This window comes from Telmatherina bonti (genome assembly GCF_933228915.1).
Source record: "Telmatherina bonti genome assembly, chromosome: 12".
Classification (NCBI taxonomy): Eukaryota; Metazoa; Chordata; class Actinopteri; order Atheriniformes; family Telmatherinidae; genus Telmatherina; species Telmatherina bonti.
The window spans coordinates 31,986,570-32,011,171 of record NC_136610.1 but is presented as its reverse complement, the minus strand read 5'-3'; the positions used below and the strand labels follow the sequence as shown (position 1 = coordinate 32,011,171).

General features: G+C 39.2%; 1 protein-coding gene across 1 annotated transcript in view; it reads right to left on the bottom strand.

Annotated features, from left to right (window-relative positions):
• ablim3 (actin binding LIM protein family, member 3) overlaps window positions 1–21,667 on the bottom strand; it is a 43,528-nt gene extending 21,861 nt beyond the window's left edge. The window contains exons 1-3 of the mRNA XM_079250298.1: window positions 21,541–21,667; window positions 14,397–14,531; window positions 1,547–1,730 (exon numbers count right to left, since the gene is read on the bottom strand). Of these exons, the coding sequence (XP_079106424.1) occupies window positions 1,547–1,730; window positions 14,397–14,531; window positions 21,541–21,553 (332 nt within the window). The 5' untranslated portion in view covers window positions 21,554–21,667. The remainder of the gene's footprint in view (window positions 1–1,546; window positions 1,731–14,396; window positions 14,532–21,540) is intronic.
• Between the last annotated feature and the right edge of the window lie 2,935 nt (window positions 21,668–24,602).

The window sequence follows — 24,602 nt, the reverse complement described above, 5'->3', positions numbered from 1 at the left end:
AACTGCATACCACCACACAAGCAACAGCCGACAAACAACAATGGAGCTGTATGTTAAATGCTGCATTTGAACCAGTGCCTTGTATGTGTACCTGTGTCCCAGTGCACAACATGGACCAATCGCTGAGCTGAATTTTGTTTCGTCCAATCACAAGAACAGATTTCAATACATTGACAAAAGCTTGAATACCTTAAAAAGTTTAAATGTTACAAAGACCAAAAGTCGTAGAACATATCTCCTGAATGGGCTGAAGAGTTTGATACTTGAATGGTTGAAGTGAGACAAATGGTGTAGGAGGAGTAGCGTTTCAAATATTTTGCTGGAAAGACACTGGGGACAGGAAATTGATAAACCGGACACTACAAACCAGTGCAGAGCTCTGAAACCCTGTTGACCAATCACTGTGCTGAATTTTTGCAAGGTCCAATCCGCATTTAGTTGGAAGGACTTTCATCCAATCACAAGGCTGAATTTATTTGGGCATTCACATTAATAAAATAAAAAACAAATAAACTAAGTAAAAACATACCAGTGATAGCCGGTCAGCTTCCCAAGATGCCACATATGGGCTTGTGCAGATAACCAGGTTTTACAGATATCAGAAAGTAAGTAATCAATCAGAATGAATGAACACTAAAGTGCTCTGTCAGTGTTTATTCAGCTCAGAGCTTGAACGTCAGTAAATTTGTTTGCATTTGAAGTTTTTACACATATGCCGCCCATGCAGCATATGTGTAAGGCCTCTTTAAGAAAACTTGGACCAATCAAGGTACAGTGACCTTCTAAGATGTACCCATCAAAAGCTCCTACACTGAAGTAAAAAAGTAAAAACATAATCATTGCATTAAAAAAAGTGCTTTTGATAACAATGTATTCCAACAATTTGGACAATAGGTCCCATGGTAGCTGTGCCACTTCAATGTCTGTGTAAGGATTTTCCCTAATTCCTGGAGGCGGGTGTCACGGTGCTTTAACTGCAAACTGGTTTAGTGATAACTGATATGTATGAACTGCAGTACCTAAAACCCGAATCTTTTGGTAAATACTTGCTAACATAATAGATGGTAGATATAATTGGTTAAAAGAATGTATTGCACATTCACAGATGGATTTCAGAGCTATTTAATAAACATTTGGTTGAAAATATGATCCTTTCTATACTAAATGACTGACTGGAAGGTAACTAATATACCACGTGGATTTTTTGACATTGGGACCAAAGTTAGGATAGAAATAGAATAAGTATAGGACATGTATGGTGATTTTACAGCTTGCTATGCCCAAGTGGCTTCTAGGAAATATTAAGTTAATACTGGTTTAATTACACAAAGTGGTTCAAAATTCTTCATCACATTAATGCAAGGTTATACAGAAATCCAATATTACCATGAAATAGTCTATCTTATTGATTGTGACAGTAAATATTTATTTTTTTAAATATATTGTTAAACCAATATAGCTGTAACAGAGGAATTCAGCCATCCATCCATACATCCATCCATACATCCATCCGATCTGTGTATGTGGTGAAAACACAACCACCAACCTGCAGACGCTGCAAACAAAGCATTTGGGGTGGTACGTGCGACCCAGAGCGGAGACCACCTCTCCTGTGATGAAGCTGTTGCAGCGGTCACAGCGCGTGCCGTACAAACGCTGGTAGTCTGCAGTACAGATGTACTCACCCTTCTTCTGGAAGAAGCCAGAGTGTGCCAGATCACAGTTACACACTGTGGAGAGAAGCAGGGATATATAGTAAAACATGCAGAATAGTGTGGTTATCATAAATGCTTTTTTTAGCATCAAACTCATTTAAATGTGCTTGTTTGTCCTGTGTGTATCTTTGCCTTCACACATGTCTGCCATGGAAGTTATTCAGTTCTAGACAGTGGTTTGCCAATTTGCTCTGATGGGAATATAATGACATAATCAGAGGAAAAGTCATTATGTGCCAAACAATGCAAATGAGTCAAAATAGTGAACTGCATCAGGACATCAGCTACAAACTCATTACATAGTGATGGGAATAAAACAGAAATATCTTGGAGAGAATGCACAAACTTGGTGCTCATTTTGTGTTTGTGTATATATAGTATAATTAGCAGACAATATGTACAACAGCACTTTGTAACTGAGAGGGAATTCCAGTGGGTGTAACTAAATAGCTGGGAAGCTTTCTTACAGATTATTGTGGTTGCTGCTATCATTTTCCCAGTCTATTTTATGTGGTTCACCAATGGGAAGAGTCGACAGTTATTGTTGTAATATATGACTGATAAAGATAAATGTCACTGGTGAGACTGAATTTGGATGAAGTCTTTTAAACCCAGTGAAATTTTACCAATGCTGAACCCTCTTTTAGGGCATTTTTCATAGTAAAATTTTATATAAAATTGATAATCTCTTTATGATGCTATGCTCTGGTTGGAAACCTATCATATTATGAGGTTAATTTGGTATACTTTTCCATTTGAACCTGTTGCAGACCATGCATATCTCAATGGAAATAAGAACTGTTGGTCTACAGTCACAAATGTACCCTATCTGGGAATCCCACAAGTCCTGCTGCTTAAACATGCACTGCCTCCCGCAAGCTCTAGATACCCCACACCTTCTCTCTTCCAGCAGAAAGCCTCCTGGTGTGATATGCTTGTGTGAACAGCAACAGGACCAAAAAAAGACTGTTCTAAACTGTCTGGACTTTCTTGTGAAAATCCATCAATCTATCCATTCTCTGCCGTTTATCCGGGGTCAGGTTGCGGAGGCCATTGCCTAAGCAAGGAAGCCCAGACATCCCTCTCCCCAGCCACATTTGGTAGCCCTGCAGGGGGATCTCAAGGCATTTCCAGGCCAGCCGAGTCCTGGGTCTTTCCCAGGTTCTCCTCTCGCAGGGAAGTGCCTGGAACACCTCACCAGGGAGGCGTCCAGGAGGCATCCTGACCAGATGCCCGAGCCACCTCAACTGGCTCCTCTCGATGCAGAAGAGCAGCAGCTCTATTCTGAGCCCCTCCTGGATGACTGAGCTCCTCACCCTAACCGTAAGGGAGAGCCCAGCCACCTTGCGGACCGATCGCCTGTATACGCTGTCTTGTTCTTTCGGTCACTACCCACAGCTCGTGACCATAGGTGAGGGTAGAAACATAAATTGACTGTTAAATCAAGAGCTTTGCCTTCTGGCGAAGCTCCTTCACACGACAAACCGACGTAAATTTTGCATTACTGCGGACACCGCATGTCAATCTTGTGCTCCATCCTTCCCTCACTCGTGAACCCCCGAGATATTTGAACTCCTCCATTTGGGGCAGGACCTCATTCCCGATCCAAAGAGGACAATCCACCCTATTCGCTATACACCTGAAAATCTCTATATAAAAACAGTTCCATCCATCCATCCATCTTCTGCCGCTTATCCAGGGTCGGGTTGCGGTGGCAGCAGCCTAAGCAGAGAAGCCCAGACTTCCCTTTACCCAGCCACATTTGCCAACTCTGCGGGGGGATCCCGAGGCGTTCCCAGGCCAGCTGAGAGATAAAATTCCTCCAGTGTGTCCTGGGTCTTCCCCGGGGTCTCCTCCCAGAGGGACGTGCCTGGAACATCTCACCAGGGAGGCGTCAGGAAGCATTCTGACCAGATGCCTGAGCCACCTCAACTGGTTCCTCTTGATGCGGAGGAGCAGCGGCTCTACTCTGAGCCCCTCCCGGATGACTGAGGATGAAAAGAGTTCATATGTGAAAATGTCTATATATAGTGAAAATCTTTTCATAGTTGCACAAGGCACAGTTGTGTGCAACTGTGCCTTGTCTTTTCTGAAGTTAGTCCCTAGCACATGTGCTTTGTCATCATGGGACGCTTAACTCAGGCATATTTACAGCTATGTATATTTGAACCCTTTTCCAAGGCTTAAAGGCATGCAAAGCCACAATTTTCCATGAGTTTTTGCAAACATAACTCTCAAACTCTGCCCATCCTCTATTACTCTGCCAGAGGCTGAGTTCATGCACTGTTTACAGAGCTCATAGCACCCCCTGAAAAACAGAAGATCTGAGCAAGGCAAAGAGAAGAAAACTTTTGTTCTTTAGAAGGTTATTAAAAAAAAACTAATAACGTTCTTTTAAAGTCATTTTGGTCTTTTTCTTTGCTCAATACAAACTGTATCCTTAATTTGTGTGTACACTAAAGGATTTGTCACCTCTTCTTATTTAGATTTTACAACTGATGAGCACACACTCACAGCACACTAATTGCAACCCTGAAAGTACAGAGCCCTCCTACACACACAATAACCTGATTTAATGCATAATTCCACCTAAAATGTGAGTGTAAATTCAAGCATAAACGTCAGTTGCAGATAAGAAGAGTTGCTTCCAAAATAATAAAAAACTCCAGGGAGTTATGTGCTCAGCTAAACTAGCATGCTCGGACATCCAGAAACATTTATTGCACAGGCATGAATGCCATTTCACTCTCATCTACATTCATTTGAGAAGATAACAAATCATATATGAGAAATATAGAAATCAATTTCACTCTTTTAAAATGACACCTTCTAAAGATTACGACTGACGGACCAGAAACGTAGGTGTGAATCCCACTGTGCCTTCAATTTGACATTTGGTGGTCTTACACAGAAAGTAGCCAAAATAAAACTTTCCCTTTATTCGTCACTTACAGATCGAATCATGTGGCTTACAGATCGAATCATGTGGGTTTTCAACATACATTCATCCATTTTCTATACTGCTTAGTCCAGTTAAGGGTCGCAGCGAAGCTGGAGCCTATCCCAGCAATAATCATGGTGGGACAGGCCTCTCTATCGCAGGAGTATTCAACATAACAAGTACATTTCTTGATGTCATCACATCCTTCTAATTTCTTATCATATTAAATAAGAAATCATTAATTGGATGTTTTATAAACAGTAAGTGACTTAGAAATGCATCCTTGTAGCTTGCTGGTCCAGATAGCCTGAAATAGGGTTTTATATTTAATTCATTCTCTTCTTCCCGTGGTTATTAAACATGTGTTGCATTACCTTCTAAAACTCTGTGTTATGGACTTGTTTGACGATACAGAAAGCTATTATTTGCATTTCTGTTGTTGTTGTTGTGCCACAGCATGCCGACACTGTGAAAACACACTATACAGCTTTTTCTTTTGGTACACGCTGAGTTGAAGCTGAGCTTTGCTTTATGCACTGTGTCACATGCTAGATAACTGATATAAACACACCGGCCATTTTGAATGCACACCAGTTCAGCATAGAAATGGGACAGAGCAAGAGATTAGACAAGAGTCAAGATATTTTTTTATTGGCTGGAGAAAGCTTGTAACACAAGTACCATGCAAGACGGATGCTACCATTGACAAGTGGCACCTCACTGAGGAAGTCTGCAAAAGTTCCAGTGTGTCTTTAGGCAATAATTGGATGAAAAAAATCCAGATTATTAAACTGAAGACCTTTATCACAGCACAAAAAAGTCAATAGGGCACAGGGAAAGATGCTTGCAAGTTCAGGTCTATTTGTTGACACGTTTCTGCAAAACTTTGCAACTAAACAATATTTTCTTCAATAAAACACAAGGGTATGCCCTCACTCATTGCTATAAATAGAAAATGGAAATGTTGCACCAGGCTTTACTCGGTTACCCAAAGCCAAACAGTTTTTAGCATTTGCTTGCAGGCAGACAGTTCATAGGCACGCACACATATGCACATAAACCCTTCAAAGGGGCTCATTTAATCTCAAGCTGTTTATGAGTGCATCGTATTGACTTAATGGTGTAATAAAAAATCAATGGGCCCTCACTTAAAAACAAAACAATCTCAGCTCCCTTGGGAGGGAGGAAACACATAAATCCATCCCTGATGAGATGGCACTGAGCAAATGCAGAGATGAGATAATGAAAAGGGACAATGTGAACAGTGAGACATGATCATGGGTCTTTATCATTGTGACAAACCACTATATCAATGAAATGTGACCACAGAATAATAGGAGGAGGTAAGGCAGATGCATGCAGAAGACCAGAGTTCAGCTGCCTTTTCTGTAAAATTGTGCGTGCATGTGCCAACCACATTTTAAGAACCACTGAACACGAACTTCAGAAAGTGCCTGAACTGCATTTCGACCCTAACCAACTAAGGCTCTTACCAGAAACCCAAATCACAGGCTATCCAATCTCTTCGTGGAAAATAGGAATAAGGGGGTAAATATTTCCATATGTATAAAGTTCTTTACCACTGAAAAAAAGATTGTGCCTTGAAATGGCATTCATTTGATAAAAGCAATGTTTTGGCCTCCTGAACCCAAACTAGTCTTTTCTTTTTTTTTTTCTTTTTTTTATTCATAGTTTTAATTTTTCTCTGATTCTCTCTTTTCCCTTATCCTCTTCCATGTCCCTCTGAAAATGATTTCCTTTTCAGTTTCCCCCTAGATTACTTTTCAAATGATTAGAATCTGCTCAATTAGCCTAATGCATCATTTGCATTAGCATTCAAACGCCTAATCAAATCACATCTGGCCAACTGGTTTTGCTCAAACTGGATTGGATGGGCTGGATTGTTCACCTGTTGGATAAACACTGTGTTTTCTTTTCCAAAATAGACGATTGGCTGGATGAATCACAAAGGACATCCCTCTTGCACAGTTGCCAGGAGGACATAAACCTTCCACAGTTACCCTAGAGACAGCTAGCTTCCAGTCTGATTGATGTGCTGGTGGTTGGTGGTGAGGGCAGCACATTTTTTCTTTAAACTCTGCCAGCTTTTACACTCATTTTCTGAACCTTGCCTAACCATTTTTGGAGGAGTTTTTGTTCATTTGTTTTTTTTGTTTGATTGTTTGTTGATTAGGGTACTGACATACAAATCATTCAAGCACAAAAAAGCAATTAACTTAAATGAAGAAGTGAGATAAAAAAAAGTGATATAAAAAAGCTAGAAAATACCAGTTTATGTATACAATAATTTGCTTCTACATGAACCGCTACACTGAAAGTGCTCAAGTATAAGTTAGTATATCTCAAAATGGTGTACAGTTTGTCCTTTAGAAAAAAAAAACCTGTCTACTGCAGAGACATAGTATCTGAAAGTGATTCCATTAAACATTTCTAAAAAAAATGGGCAAAGATCTGAAACAAGATGCAAGACACATGCAGCTGCCCCCTCAGTTGATAGATCTACTGGTCACAGAGACATCATCAGAAATGGTCTCCGTGGCTGTCAAGAAGCCATTGTCAAAGGAAGAGAAATAGGAAAAAAGCCTGAACTATTCCCAAAAACACATGAAGAAAAAAAATCTACAGCAACAAGTTTTATGGATTAATTAAGCCTTCCCATAACCCAAATCTCATTATCATGAAGCAGTGTGAGACTGTCTTGACAGAGAACAGAACAAAAGGCAGCCAACATCCAAAGAAAAGCTTTGAACTGTCCTTCAAGAGGCCTGGAGAACTATTCCTGAAGAATACTTAAAGAAATTACAAGAAATTTGTGTAGAAGGGTTAAGATTGTGCTGTGGAATCCATGAATTGTGTCCAGTTTGTCTGGAATCATACTTTTATATGTCAGAGTGAAAAAGTATCACATTTGTGATACTTTATATTGATTTTGATCTGTATTCTTTAAAGTTCAAAACACAATTGTTCTGTCACTGATAACACATTACTAAGCTGTTTTCTGTTTTTATTTTTTTTTCATTTACTCATTTTTTAAAATTTTATGACTCAATCTGAATTAGGATATAAATGTGTCTAAAATATATAACACAACCATCAACAATATGGACCGCTAATAAAGGTTGCAAATTTTTTAACCTAGTTAGCTTCAGGTTGTGTGAGTCAATCCAATTCCAGCTTTATATATATATATATATATATATATATATATATATATATATATATTCTTGTAAGCAAACCTTCCACTTCTACTTAATTTTTCCCAGTTCAGCTATAATGATCACAGATCTTAAAACCTAACCCTGCACATGTTAGCTGCCAACACAGTGGGTGGAGTTGACAGACTCTGCAGAGCTGTGGCTTTGCTTGGCTTTGGGAAAAAAGGGTTTTGGCTACAACTACACAACCAACACCACATGGTGTGGACAGCTACCATAAAAAACAGCCCATATTAGAGTCGCTTTGGTCTGTTTACTGTCATATGAATGGCCTTTGGGGACTTTTAATGCGGCTACTTGTACATTTCATAAAACCTTTTCATGTTAGAATATTCATGTATGGCAACAGAGCCAGATTGTATCTTCTTAAACCAAACATATTCAGCTTTGCAGCACTAAACTACATCAAAGACCTAATTTAATCTTTTTTTTTAGTTTATGATCTTTCCCTCAATGGGGCCCTAATGAGGGGAACCAAAAGGTGCTGCTATTCTCCGTTATATTGGCAGTGCAGGAAGTTAGTATCGAGACATCATAAATCTGGTGATTAGAAGTTAGCGTCTAGGCAGCTGTGGTCATTAGAACTGCACTGATTAGGCATCCACAGGGGGTCTGCCTGATTGGGTATTTATCTCCAGCCAACAGATGCAATTAAAATTCCTTTCTCAAAGTCGGCCCAGGCCGGAACCCCAAAACAGTCCTGGCACGCCCACCAACTCCCTCTCTCTCTTTCTCTTTCCGTTTCAAGACTGCTTCCAAATCTTTGTGGCTCTGAGCACAAGGTCTCCACTTTATCTCAATTTGCACCATGTTCTCCCACCACTACAGAGCTGTACTTCAATGCAACCTGGCCTTTCATTCAGCATCTACCGTTTCTCCCTGAACCTCCTCAGGTCTTTCTGTGACTCTAAAAGGATAGGCTTTGTACAGTACATAAAAGAAACCCCACTGTCCATTCCTATTGCTCTCATGCAGATCTCAACTTTATGTGTATTTCAAAAGATCTTAGCAGCATAATACAGCTTGAGACAATATAGCAAAGGTTTATGGATGTAGAAATTCAGTGGCAAGTTACATCACATCTATTCACTCCCACATTTGTGATAAAAACACAAGGCTGAAGCTGCTCTGCCCTTTTCCTGTGCCCCTGGATCTGAGCCCCTCTGCAAACACTTCAAGAGTAAATAATGTGTTTTCTCAAGTTGTGCCAAATCACAGGGGAGGGAGAAGAAATAGTGACTAGAGAAAGAGACAAACTAAAAACTACAGCTGCATTAGCAGCTCTGTGAATGCTTTAAGCCAAGAACCAAGGCTAGCAGACTCCTAGTCATATATATGCAAACATGTTAACCTTTAGCACATGGTCTTGGCAAGATTGTCATTGTTATTTCCAATAAGAATTAAGATCTTCAGAAGTTGAAGCGAAACACGTGAACACAAGGCAGATGTAATGATGTCGCTCTACGACAAGGTGACAAAAGAGAAAGTTTTAGGGTCAACAAGGTTTGAAAGTACTTTAGCATGACTGAAAAATAACTAACAAAAACCAGAGTTCAGAGTGAGAGGTCATAGTAAAGGGCTAAATAAGAGAGGGGTGACCTCCTAAAAGCCAAGGCAGAGAGAAATCATGCATGAGTGACAGGGTTCCCCTTGTTTCTGGCTGCTGTTGTTGATCTAGACAGATGGTTGCCCAGTGGAGTCTCTTCATACCAGCACAACAGACCTGCTGCTGAGGCCTTTGGCTTTTAACCCTCTGAGAGCTGATAAGCAACTCAGCTGAGGGGAAAATAGACATGAATTAGATCACAGACATGCACAGATAACCACCCAACAAGGGACCGGTTTTAGTAATAAGCAATAAAAATGTATGGATGTATGTGTTTTGTCTGACACAGCAGGGCTTGCCAAACAATCATTGTCTCCATCCGGCAGATTTCACTCCGTCTCCAAGCCAGACTCTCACTCACCTAGCAGTTCAAAAACATTATGACGTAAACACACAAGGCAATACACATCCAGGCAATTTGCACGGCCTCAATGTGTGAAATCCCTAAAGGGTTTGTGGCGCTGGGGAGACACAAGCAATTCCTGTCATTTCTTCTGAATCCAGAGGAGTCTTCAGGGAGAAGCACCGCTTCCCACCATGCTCCCTTTTTTCCTCTGCCGGAATCTCTCCCTAGCAACCACACATTGGCGTGGTGATTGGACCAGTGTACCGGCGGTTGCTATAGCTACAGGAAGCTCCCCTTCCTTGTACCCCCCACCACTTTTTTTTTTTCCTTTGCTGTGTCTCTCTTTCTGTTTCTCAACATAACCATGCTTGATTTCTTTTCGTCTTTATTTCTCTCCATCCATCTTTCTGTTTCTTTTGTTCTTTCCACAGTCTTTCTCTTGCTTTCAAAGGGTGACAGCGGTACAGTGCAGACAGGGGAAAGCTAATAACATTGAGGTGGAGAGATGGGAGCTAATGCATCCAGAGAGAGAAGAGACTGACAGAAACAGGTCTGCAGAGAAAGAGTCAAAGATGCTGCCGTGTTATAAGAGCTCTGGTGAGAACACCAGTAAAAAAAGAAAAGAAAAAGAAATGAAAACATTACCAGAGCAGTCAACTATTTATCCAACCCTTGTGTGCAAATCTAATATTCCTGGCAGTGCTGTTTTATGAGAGAAATCTGTTTTGTCTCCAAATATAAATAACTACAGGGAGCAGCTTGGCAGTGTGTATGAATTCGTCTGTGTTTGTGTCTGCATCTTTCTCTGTATATTTGTTTGTTTGTTTCTTTTTTTTTAGTTGTGGTGATAGTCAGTTGGTGATTGGCTGCAGGGATTTGTGTACCCTTTTTGCCCTTTGCATTGGATTTATGTCCTCAAGTCACAGATAGGCCATGCTGGATTTGCCACAAGCTAAGAGCAATAATTATTGCTTCGGAGGATTGGTAAATGTGGTCACCATGTCATTGGAGCACTATGCACCAGTCAGCCCATATTCATGTAATACAACACCACATTGTCTATACTCTACAGCCTGCTGCTACACAGAGAACAGCTATGGGATCCACATAATCCACAAATACATCCCCTTTCTTTTTGTCTGGGGCTGAGGCATCAGTCTCAGAGCTGGCTTCTGTCTTCAGCATTTTTCACACTTTATTTCTTGAGCTGTTTGGCTGCCATAATCAGCTACAGTATAATGGGCAGAAATGAGAGGTTAAATGCATATGATTAGGGATCTGCTCCTCCTCTAACTAATGCATGAGAGAAGAATTATGATAATGTGGCAGAGAGATTGTAATGTGGATAGTGGGGCTGTGTGTCGTTTTTACATGCTGTGATTGTGTGAAAATGATTCCGATCGTGTTTGCCTGTTTAAGACAGAACAATTAGGATCTTTACAGAAGGGCAAACTCAGCCCTTTTGATGAAAAATGAGACTGCTATAAAGAAAAGAGAGGGAGGAAAAGTAGGAAAAAGGGGAAAAATGAGTAAGATTCTGTATCATAGCTTTGCATTAATAATGAAGATCGAAACACACACAACATGACTGGTTAAGGTCGTTAAAGTGGAAACTCAAGATGATTCTTTGCAGAGGAAAAAAAAAAAAAGCATTGAAAAATATAAAACGTCAAAACCTACGCTGATCACAGAGTTCAAAATGTGCATAACAAGGCAAATGACCCCTGGCAGCAGATAGTCTTTTTGGTCAGATGATATAGTGCAGTTTACACATAAGCCGCCCAATCTCACATCCAGTATGACAATGTCATAAGATGAATAATTGATTGCAAGCTTGGATGACAATAATCCAAAAGAAGAGAGCAAAAGAATATGACAGAAAGCAATAGAAAATCTTAAATAAAATTAAATGATACAGAAATCCTTTTTTTGCTTGAAATGCAAAGAAAACTGTCGAAACAGAACACGGTTGAACAGACCAGAATGCAGGATAATAGAGAAAGGATTGAGTTTATGAAGTTCAACAGAACATGCAACATGTTTGTGTGAGGACGGGTTTACATGCTGAACAATGACAGCTTTAGAAAACGGCTGGCTGTGCAGAAGCCCATACAGCGGAGTGTATTATGAGCAGCGATGTTGTAGAGTGTCATGGTACAACATTATGACATCATGGGACAAGAAGAACTCTCCGGAACATGAAAGTGGACATTACCTGACAGGTGTACTCGCATGATACTACGGTAAGAGTTTTCGTGACTGCACTGCAGTCATAAACATGAGGAAAACAGCAAAAAGGAGGCGGAAGGTGTGAGACTCAGATTGGTAACTAAATGGTGATGTAATGTTTGGGAGACACAACAGTACCCCCCACCCCCCCTCTTCTCTTTCCTATCCACTTTTGTTGCTCCCCCCCACCCTCTTTTTCTCTTTCCTTTCCACTTTTGGTGCCCACCCCTCTTTTTCTCTGGGGCATAGAACAGCGCCCTCTGATTGGTTATTGGCACCTTAGAGATGCTGAGAATATCCACCAACCAGGGCCCAGGTGCCCTTTACACGGTTACCACAGCAACGTCTCATAACCACAGTGAGCGTGCACACATGTATGGCTGTGCACATTCATATAATTATGTGTATGTTTTCAGTAGAGGTTTTGAGACTTCATGTATGTGACATGTGCATGTGGGGGACTGGCAACAGCAACCCTCAGATGAAGAGACTCACATGGGCTAATGTACAGGAGAACATGTGATTGCCGTAAACTTATCAGTACAGTTCAAATAGCATCAAGCATCCTTCTTTTCTCAATCATCCAAAGACAGGCAAGGAAAAGATACCACTGTGAAATGTCCATCTTCAGTCATTTTAAGCATTGGCAGCAAAGAACTGAAAAATAAAATAATTATCTGCTGAGGACTAAAATCAAAAGTGAAGTGAAGCATGAGGACATAAAAAGCTGGTGCAGACAGCAGCCAGCAAATGGGAGAAATTGAGTTTAAGCATGTTTAGCGTATTTATTTTAGTGTATCTGCAACTGGTGGAAAAATAACCCATGATTTCACAGAAAATTGAACTACAATCTTAATATTGAGAAGTTTCCTCGGGCAGTACAGCAACATGACAAACAGCACCACTGCTCTTTTCAGATACGATGTTGTCTTGTTGTCACAAGACCCAGTTAGCCCTTGCCTTTAAGGGATATAAGAAATAATGTTTTTTTTAGATGAAAAGTTACTTAAGTACTTATAAGTACTCTGTGTCTTACTCACAGACAATGATCATGAGTTATCTAAGTCAGAGAACCTTGGAGGAAACTTTGATAAAGAGCTAAGCTAACATCTGCAGAAGGAAGTCGCAGAAGATGAATTTTTTTTTATTAATCTGAATCAACTCAAGCCTCAAAACTGTTATAGTTGTTTGAGTCAACATGTCTGTAATTAATCTTTACTTTGTGTAACTTCCCAGCTAAATATTTGTTCTCTATTTCCTCATCTGATTATTATCCATGTTGTTGCTTTTCACTGCTGTGTGCTCAACAAATTCTCCAATTGTTCCGCTGTGGATCAAAATGACCCTTGTGTCATTCCAAAATATCAACACCAAGACAATAAATGGATGATGGGTGAATTGACTCACAATTTAATTTGTGGTTTGAGTTGAGTTAACTAATGAAAGTTTGCTCTATGGTTCCCATGTGAGTATCTGTTAGCCTGGCTACATTTGAGAATGAAAAATATGACAATTTCCACAAATAAGTGCCCCTTGAGACATGTAAAACTGCATGAAAGCATGTTCCTTATACCACATGACCACAAAATACACTCTAAACTATCCATAATTATGTTCTACCATCCATCAACAAGAACTTTATGGTTATTTCTAATTATAATATAAAATCATCATATATTGAAACACTTTTTTTGCTACAGCTTTAAATCTAGTAAATGAACAAATGGATGCTCCACAGTTAAGTCTTTAGTGACCACCGTAGTAGGCAAATCAGCTTTACAGTATCAGAAGTATTTCACATTAGCACTGCCCTGACATGCTGTGTGATTATGTCACCACTGTTTCCATTTTAGGTCACTGGTGCTCACACGTAGCAGCGCAAAGCCAGTTAAGTTCTCATTAGGCCACTGTGTACAGTGAAATGAAAATCCTTTCCCAAGTTACCACCACAATAACAAGCTACCTTAGCAGGAGCCGCTGTGCCCTGCTAGGCACCTCTGATCCATTCCAGTCCACACTGTGGGCTAATAGTAGCACTCAGCATGTACACCAGCAGATAGAGTGCTTACAAAGTATCAGTCAAAGCATGTGTGTAGGCGTGTGGATAGAGGGTGAGGATTCGGCCGATAAAGATGTAATGTCTCTGGCCTATTAGTGGAAAACTTAGCGCAAAAGAAAATATATATATTTATATATATTTAACATATTTATGACCATGATCACCAAGGCATTGAGATAGCATAAACCAACACCTGTCTGCACAATATTTATCTAGTCTTACACTTTGTGTTCTGTGTTAAGGGATAATATTTCCATTTCTTACCAGTGCAGGTGAAACACTTGACATGAAAGTGAGTATCTTGCACTCGAACCACCTCTCCTTTGCATATTTCCCGACATCGGTGGCACCGAATAGGTCCGGAGCTCTGCTCAATACGGTTGGAGCCTTGGTGAAAAGCTGCAAAAAACACACAAAGGCACATTTCCGACTGTTACAGTAAAGAAGATCTTAAATGCTATTTTGATTAAACAGTGAACACATAGATTCATTTCAACAATGATCTACTGGTAAAAACAAATATTAAACCATAAAAAAAATGAAAATCCAAATGGATTTCATGATCTAGCTTAATTAGGGCGCCTCTCATACTTAAATATTTCTCAAATATATTAATTTATCAGCTAATCACTAGGCCTGTGGCTTGATTACACTACAGACTGTACTGTGTGCAGTTCACACAATAAGATCAGTCTGTAGCTCCATCAACACTTGTTCTGAAGCTGTGAGGTCTGACACCTATAAGATCTGTAAGCTCCAGGCTTTCTCTTCCACTGTCTCTATTTTTCACACACTCATACTGGATGACACACACACTCGAGAAAGCAGATGGATCCCCTTACCTCATTATGCATTAGCTCAAATGCCCAAGTCCTGCAAGCCCAGTAGCTGTTTCAACCAGCCAGAAAAGCAAGTTCTGATATAATGCTTCAAAGCCACTGGAAGGAATGCCATCACAAACAGCAACATCAAGATGATACATTAATGACATATTAAAAGAATGATGACAAAGGCCATTAGAAGCTCTTTAAAGGTCTGTCTCCTCCCATGAGCTATAAACAGATTTTCTTGCATACAGGCCTTGAAGTGCTGACTCTGCTCGTACAGCTGGGTTTAGTCTCCTATTTATCTCCATTTTTCATAAAGAAACACAAGTGGCCCAAGTCTCTGCTGAAGAGGAATAAAAAGCAAAGTTACCAGCTGGTCTGGCAACATGAAGAACTGACTGAAGCACCAGCACAACAGAGCAGCTGAGTTTATTTCACTCAATAAATTCTGAAAGACTTGCATCTCTTAAAAAAAAGTTGTAAAATCTGATAATCTCAAAGCATGCATGGACTTTTTAGGCAACTATGTATTTCACCTGTTTTCATCCCAGTGCATCAAATACTGCACCCTCAAAGCCTATGAAGTTCCTAAAAGCATTTTTGAATTTCTTATTATAAAGTCCACATATGGATGCAAAGAAAGTTTAGAGAGCAATTTACAGGATTTTAAATCATGACACTAGTTTATGAACTCAAGCCAACACAAATAAACTTAAATAATAATGTGTTCAATAAACGCATCACAACACAAATCTATTGATTTTCTCCAACAACATGGTGAGAGATGGGAAAGATCATAGTTTGGCCTTGAAACAGACAGTTTCAGCAAGATTGCCTGGTGAATTGAAAACATGTCAAACTGGACTCTGGATATTGCTTGTTAGCGCCAAAGGTGTCCTAACAAAGCCTGTGTGACACTTCTAAAACAGCCTCTATATTGCCAGTGTATATTGAGCTGTGTGGGTGCATAAATCTATGGGTGTGGGAGAAAAATGCCAGCACAACTCTGATTGTTTATTTTCCTGTACAGGATAAGAGTGTGATTGCTTGAAATATGCAAGAATGATCATTTCCCACTCGCCATCTCCCACACTCACGTCTCTGTTAGCTCATTGTTTTTGCTCACAATGCTGGCAGCACCATGGGGACAGCTATCCTGCCTGATAAGTGTCCAGTTGTGGGTTGAAATTACCCACTATCAATATGTATTTAGTTTTGCTTTAAAAATACAAAAACAAAAGGGATTCCATCAGGTGTACATGACAGATAAAGAGAACAAGGCTGTAATTGGAGCACATGCATGCCCGTGCAAGCTTCTATAGAAATACATTAGATATTTCTTCACCATGATGACCTTCTGAAAGTGGGCCAAAACAATTCTCTGGCAGTCTAACACTCACCGTTTCCCACTCTGCCAGGTAATTTCTATGGAAACAACAGATGCCAGTAAGAACTATTATCACCACAATTCAAAATGACAAAGATTATATAAATATTAAGCTTCAAGACTGTGAAACAAAACATGCAGTTTTTGTTGAATGAGATGATTATTCAACTTGTTGAGCATGTGTGCCCGAAAAGCAGCGAAAGCAGACAATCCAGGCACACACACGGCTCAGGAGCTAAAGCATTACATCACCAACCATGCAGCCGTTCTAACAAATCTTCCCGAAAAGATCTAAAACTGATATGGATTTCTCAAAAATTCATATATTTTTCTCCTGCTTTTAGTACTTGAGTCATCCTTCTAACGATAGCCGCCGGTGTGATCCTCTGACTCCACATCAGTACAGACTGCCTCAGGAGAACACAGCCTCCAGCAGTCAGGTGATAACAGCGCTGTGGTCGGAGAGGCAGACAGCATCCACAACAGAGATTGCTGCTATTTCTGCCCTGACCTGACAGTCATGAGGAAGAACATGCTGGGAACTGAGTCACAACGGATGTTGGGTGACTTGGTGGTGTTAAATGAGAGGAATCGTGAGTATCAGGCAAAATCCAAAGCACCAGTTGATATTAAACATTTAATAATTTACTTCTGTTAATTTATTGCAACAATCCATGAATCTTGGACTTATTACAGGTTCATTATGTCACATTAATTAGGAAATATTTAATTTGGTTGGGAATTGAGTCTTTATTTTATGTCATTAAAGGGACTGCACAAGGGACACCGACTTATGAGGCTCTTTTGTGAACATATGAGGATCAACTTTTGTTCCCAAGTCACTACATAACAGCGTAATAGTGACCCAGAATGAATCCAAACTTTCCTAACTGGTGTGTCTCATACATGATAATATTGTGGCATTCTCAATACAACAAACGGTGAAGCATACATCCCGTGTTCCCAATGTTTTATGGCTAATGTGAGTCCATAGCCAATGCAAAGTTCAACCCCGCCAAAAATGTCCTGGTGCAAGTCTCTACCAGCTAATATCTACTGTCTCATCTCTCTCACTGCTTATGTATTCACATGGACAGACGTGAACAGAACAGCACAGTTTCCCAACTAGCATCAAATAAGTCTGAATGATTAAAAAAAAGACAAAAGTGAAATCAAATTGTGATTTTTTTTCCTACAAATATTGCAATTACAATTTAGTTTGATTTAATCTTTTTAATTCCAGTTTCAGTTAAGTGTTCACTCACAAATATACAGTATTTTCAATATGAGATGGAGTATCATCACATTAACTGCAATAAAGATATGAACTGGTTTATATTCTAATACAAGACCCGAAGTTGAGATAAGAATGGCGACACTTGGCAACTGCAAGATGCAACCTGCTGCGATGGACTGGCAACTTGTCCAGGATGCACCCTGCCTCTCGGCTGCTAATCACTGGGATAGGCTTCAGCTTCCCCATGACCCTGAATTGAAATAAGTAGCATAAAAATGGATGGATAAGAGATGCAACCTGGAACCAAAACAACAAAGCCAGGTTGTTTCATTTAATATTACATTTCCTCTTAAACTGTTTTATACTTTATTATTGTAATAAAACCTCACCAGTCTGATGTTATAAAAGTTATTTACACCATGGCACGTCATTTCTCTCTACATGCTTTCTGTATTACATATGGCAGACTTCCACCTCACTGTCCCACGCACACATAAATGCAGAAAGGCACACTCAAATCCGCAGAAGGAGAACAAAGGTCGGAAAATATGTTTCTCATCCTCCCAAAAATATGTTCTTTTTACACTCTAAAATAACTAAGAAAATGACTTGATAATTGATGTTGATGGAATAATAATGAACTTTTCTAATTGTTGTAACTTTTCATAATACAGAGAAGGAGCATGAACATCCATCACCTGTGTCAGTAATCTAATGCAGTCATTGATCAGGGCTCCTTGTGTTGTCCCCCAGTCCCCTCTCTTTATCTGTCTTTATCTCCATCAGGACCTTGGGAAGGAGCATCCATCAGAGCGATACAGTGTCCAGCGGTAACACAAACACGCTGTCATTCCACAGAGAAAGAAAGGAGGGTCAGACTGCTACTGACAGTCTGAATGATTGCTCAGTCCTACCAGAAGCCAAGGTCATGGTTACAACATCCTTGAGGACACAGCAGTTGTTTGGCATTGGGAGAAATTAGCATCCTTAGTTCGTATCCAAGCCTGTCTTTGAAATTTCCAATCTGTGGTTTTTACTGATGAATTGATTAAACTAACTTCTTGAGTAAAACCCAGCAGTGAACAAAACCATGTGCTTAGTTTTGCATTAGCCTGTGAACGCATTCCAGTTGTACACAACTGTACATGAATATTCATCGTACATGCCAGCATCTGTGTTTGCACCTGTACATCTTTGTCTCCTGCCTTTGTTATCTGTGCTATTGAAGTAACAAGTCAGATGAGGTATACACACAGGAAAAAAAATTTGGCCCTACATCTTTCCATTTGATTTTTCTCAATAAAAAAGCATCTTAATTTACAGCAATACTTCACTTAAAAAGAACAAAAAAAATAATTCAATCTTCAGATCTAGCTGTGAGTCCCATCTATGTTGACCCTTACTTTGGTTTATTTTTTCTGATTTAAGTCCAGAAAAACATCAACTGAAATGTTTAAGTCTGCATGCTAACACAGTGCTCTCAAACTGGTAGTAATAAGCTAACAGCATAATGTTTCGTGTTCAAATTGACTAAGCCTGTTAATTAGCAACAAACGTTGTTTTAGTAATAACCTCTCTGCAAATTAAATTCCAAACACATTCTGTTGACAGAAAGTAATTTAGTCAATGTCAGGAAAAGAGATTGTTTCATGAAAATATGTGTCAAATTCAATTGAAACCTATTTTCATCTGGATGCAAAGATGATCAAATTAATCTTGTATAATCAGGTAATACAGAACTATATATATATATATTTTTTTTTTCATATATATATATATATATATATATATATATATATATATATATATATATATATATATATATATATATATATATATATATATAATGGAGGCCAGCACTGCATATATAACTAAATTAATGCAATAGCCAAGTTGCATGATATACTGCCCAACTTGCTGGTGTGTGAGAGACTGTATAAAAGTTACAACATGTTGCACTAAATTATTCTGCTTCTTCTGGATAATTTTGTCTGAAAGCCAAGAATGTTCCTTTAGAGTGCAACCAGAAAGAGAAGTGTCAGTGCTTTTGATATATGACTCCCCTCAGGTCCCTCGGCTAAATGATCTGTATTGCTAAACATGTTTTACCACTCCTGTGAAACACACAAGCTGCATGTGCCATTGTCCCAAAGAAACACCTCATAGTCTATTATCATAACTACAATAAATGTTTCTCTCGTTTTTTCTGTATATTTAATTATTGAAATCCAATATTCCTGCAACAAGACACAAATCTGCTTTACTCAAAAGTCCGGTTTCACCCACCAGCCTGACAGTAAATAAAGTGTCAAACTCGACATCCATAAAACATAGTGACCATGAGAGATAGATGGCGCAGAAGATGAGGATGGACCGAGTTGTTTGTAAGTACTCTGCATGTGTTCTTGGCCTCTGGGCTATCACCAGTTCAGTGGAAACCACTGCAAACAGTGCAGGCAAACAGGCCCAGTCATGTTCAAACCTTCAGAGCACTGAAGACATTCGGGGAACACTTGTCTGAGTGACATTAAAAAGAGAGAAGAAGAGAGGAAAAGAGATGCTCTCTTTTAAGCTCCGATGCCTGCTGTGTTTCTAAGCCTTAAGCCAAAGCAGAGACATGTCACACCACAATTCCACTAGCTGTGACAATGCTGACACAAGCATGCAAGCAATATGTATGACACAAACACAAGCATGCAGTAGGTTCCCCCTCTCACACACACACATGTTGACATATCAGTCCTGTATGTGTAATTGTAGGTTATGGAGCTTGTGACAGTTCTCCACATGTTGCTGCTCCTCCTCTCTCTGTGTTAGCTGAGAAAAGCATTTTAAAGCTTAACAAAAGAGTCATTTTGATTTTCTCAGAACACGTGGAGGAGAAATTTCATCCCAACCTCACACACACAGAATCAAGAGCCGGCAGCCAGGCTCAGCTGAGTTCAGAGTGCTGGATGAATAATGTAATGCCACACAATGACAGGCTAGATTATGAATGATGCAGTGATACCAGAAGGTGGACAGGAAGCGCCTCTGAGAACCTGGTGCACATCAAGTTCTACCAACCTCACAGTGAACTGGAGACAGATGCACCTAAATCTTCATACCTTGACTCAGGTATCAACCTGTGATGACTTGGGAATACAGCAAAGCGTGCATATGTGATCACATGCTACACAGCTGACACTCTAACCCCCCACATACACACACACACACACACACACACACACACACACACACACACACACACACAGTAAAACAGGGAAAGCCCTTATTCAGCAGACAGTGGATCAGGGTCAGAGTCAGCTGATACAAGGTCAGCTTAGCATCATAGCTGTCCCCAGGCCGTTCCAGGGCAAGGATGACAGGAGCCCCTCAGGCTGTCAGAGTTTTTATGTCACATGCTGAATCACACATAAACTCCAGGAGACCAATAGCAGTGTGACCCCCACCACCACACACAGATACACACACATACCAGGGGAAAAAAAAGGGCTTTGTGAACCTGTGATGAATATTTGTGAGAACAGGTGGTCTTTTATTAAGAGAGAGCAAGGTGAAAGACAGTGACTGAGCAAAACTGCAAACACGGAGAAAGTCCAAGTAATATCGATCCATTATGTGGGTGAATAATCCAAAAGCTGTTTCTTTATGGATGAACTCTGGGCGAATACCATGCTGACCTCCATTAGTTATTTTTAGCGCCACTATCCTTCCTAAACCTGTTACAAATCTATTGTACGCGCTTTGCACAGAAGATTCAATGTCATAATAAACTATTTTAGAGGAATCTAATTCAAAATGTACATTTTTTTTTTTTTTTTTTGTTTTTTTTTTTTTTTTGTTATAATTTTTTTTTATTTTAAAAATAATCCAGAGTGCATGAAAGCAGTGTTCTGTGGGAGTTTCTGGACTCTCCTGTATTGTCTCAAATAAAGCGCGCAAGAATGGACTTACCACTGGAACTCATGACAGCCAATGTGTTCTTATCCAAAACAAAGCTGCGCCGTCAAAAAATAATCCCATGAAGGAATCCCACGAAGGAATCTCCACGCGGGGCAGTGTGTCATTAAAATGAATATCCAATAAAGGCAAATGATGCTCCTCACTGTCAAGCAGCACAGCTTCCAGTCAGTGAGAAGGTGGAGGCTGACAGAAGGAGGGATTTTAAAAAAAAATAAAAAGGTGAAAAGAAAAGAGAGATTTCTTCCCGTGATGAGCCGTGACGTGAAAATGAAGCCTTGCTGTGGGAATGTCGGCTCTCTGCGCCCAGTGACAATACAACGACGCTGCTCACTCTGATTCCACCTTCACATTGTCGCTCCTGGCTGATCCTCCAGCAGCGACGCGCTCCCCTGGCGTGTCCCCGTGCGCCTCTCACGCGCTGTCAACACAGTCACCGGAAACACTAAGATCGTTGCTTTCAAAGTAAGAAAAAAAAAAAAAAAGCAAAAAAAGTTATAAAATATATTTTCCTACTTTTCTTGTGTTTATTATGTAAATAAAAGACTGACCCAGGATTTCGTCCAGTGATTACTGGGACAAGCTCCAGCTTCCATGTGACCCTTAAATGGAGCAATCAGCTAAGAAAATGGATGGATGGATGAAAGATTGAAGATGCATAAATAAATACTAGTAAGTCTATGACTTATTTGTTAGTATTTTTTTGTAATAAACATTCCTTTATCTGCCCAGAAGCTTAATCATAAATCACCAAAAAATGCACATCTAAACTAATAGCCTTACTAACAAACTTTTATTAATAGGGTCAAGCAAAACCAAATATTTTCTAAAAAAAATAAAATAAAATAAAAAGTCAGAATACTTTTACCTTAATTAATAACAAATTACAAAGAAATAATGTAAGAAACAAAGCCTGTAAGCCACACAGGATTTTTACATAAATCTAATTTGATGCTGTTGAGTTTAATCTAATTGTAATCACATGTCATTTACTTCATTGCTACCAGCATTAGAGACATGTTTTATTGGTTATCCCCAGATTTTATTATAGATGTTACTGCTGAAAAAAAATATATATATATTTGAATTGTAAACAGAAAATATAATGTATTGTAAATAAAACACCCTGTTATTTTCATTTTTCTTTCTTTCTTTCTGTCTGTCTTTCTTTCTTTCTTTCTTTCTTTCTTTCTTTCTTAACTCTTATTCTTTACTTTATACAAATGTCTAGAGATTATCATTGTGACAACTTTATTAAGCTCTTTGGTATAAAACAGGCTATAACAGTCTGCTTTAATTTTATATATTGAACTTTTTCTCGCTCTCTTGTATAATAATTGTGAAAACGTTCAAAACTCTTCTGAATTCTTATTTTATTTTGAAAGAGCTGCACCTTGTTTCCGGGCGTCCCATAGGGCTTTAATGGTCCGTTGATTAATCTCTGTTTCATCCTCTGTTAGCGACGTCACTTCGGCTGCTGTGCACGCCACGGGCCCAGAAATCCCACAGCACACTTCCAGAACTCCAAAGTGTCTTTCTTCATGGTTATTTACTTCAGGCGTGGACTTTTACAGAGATTTTTGGCGTCTAAATCATTTTTAATTCATTTGATAACCTACTTAAGGCATTTAACAGTCTGCAGATAAATAAGTATCACTCCTGCGAAACATATATCATAAAAATAAATAAATATTTAAATAAAAGATTAAAAGAACCTGGAAATTCTTCCCAGTCTTGAAGATGTTGTTGTGCTGGGCTGCTTTTGTTGCTAAAACTGTTCTGACACCGCCCTCTTCTGGAAAATTTACGTAAGCAGATTAGTTAATTGGATTGTTTACGGTGGAAATCCTACTGAGTCGGCCAGGTTAATTGTGTTGTAACTCAACGCCAGGCATCTTAGCTCAAATATAGCTGGAGAAGCTCTGACCTGCTCGGTTTTAAGGCTTAACTGTCCATTTCGCTCCGGTCTGTTTTGCTTAAAGTTCACTGATGTCAAACTGGAAAGATCTGAATGAAATCACAAAACACGCATCCGCTCTTTTCAATGCAAACATTAGTAAAAGAAAAGCAAGAAGTAGCTGGACATGTTTCCCTGAGGCAGCAGGGAAACATAAGAGCTGGTTAATCATGAAAATAGATCAAAGTGATGACTGTGGATAAGAAGTGGGTCTAACTGGGCAAATGAAAAAATCTGATTAAATTCTAATGGCAGAAAACGGATTCAATTTCAGGTTTATTACAGCGTTATTATTCAACTAGAAGTCATCAGACTCCTATCTAGACTCAGGAGATGGGTGTGGATTTTTTTTTTTTTTTTTTTTTTTTTTTTTTTTAATGGCTTCGTTGGGCATTAATTTAAGTTTCTGTGTAAATTTGCTCAATTTTAATTAAACCCTGTGAACCCTGTTTTCTTAAACAGACCAACAGCCCTGTGTCCTGAGGAAGCTGGACAATGGCGGGATGTGAGAGGCGCCCTTATTCTCTTTCTGCTGCCCTGCACGGTGTTACTTCTTCACTTCTATAGCTCAGAAGTGGTAAAAGATGTTCTCTTTTTTATTTAATTATTTATTTATTTATTTTTTTCATTTCGAACAAATGAAATAAAATAAGAAAAGAAAAATATACGTACATACCTTTACATACATATGTATATATGTACATACACACACATTTATACATACTAATTAAGAAAATAATAATTACTAATATTAATTATCAATAACAATAATGATAATAATTCCTCATCAATTTGATAATTAAATAAATTTGTGAGATAAAAGTGCTCTTTTTGTACGTTAATCTTATTTATTCCCTCATAGAGTTTGGCTGCAAGTTTCCAGCTTATATAAATGACACAGAAAAGTTGTGGAATTATGATGCTGTTCATGTGAGATGCTGGAATTTTTATTTGGTAAATTTTTAGGCAAGCATACATGGAGAAAAAACAGCATAAAGACATATTTCTCAACACACTAAACATGTTTGTTTAAGCAGCACATGAAACTACACAACTATAGATTTTTTTATTGGCTTGTCTCAAGACAATGCTAATCCTG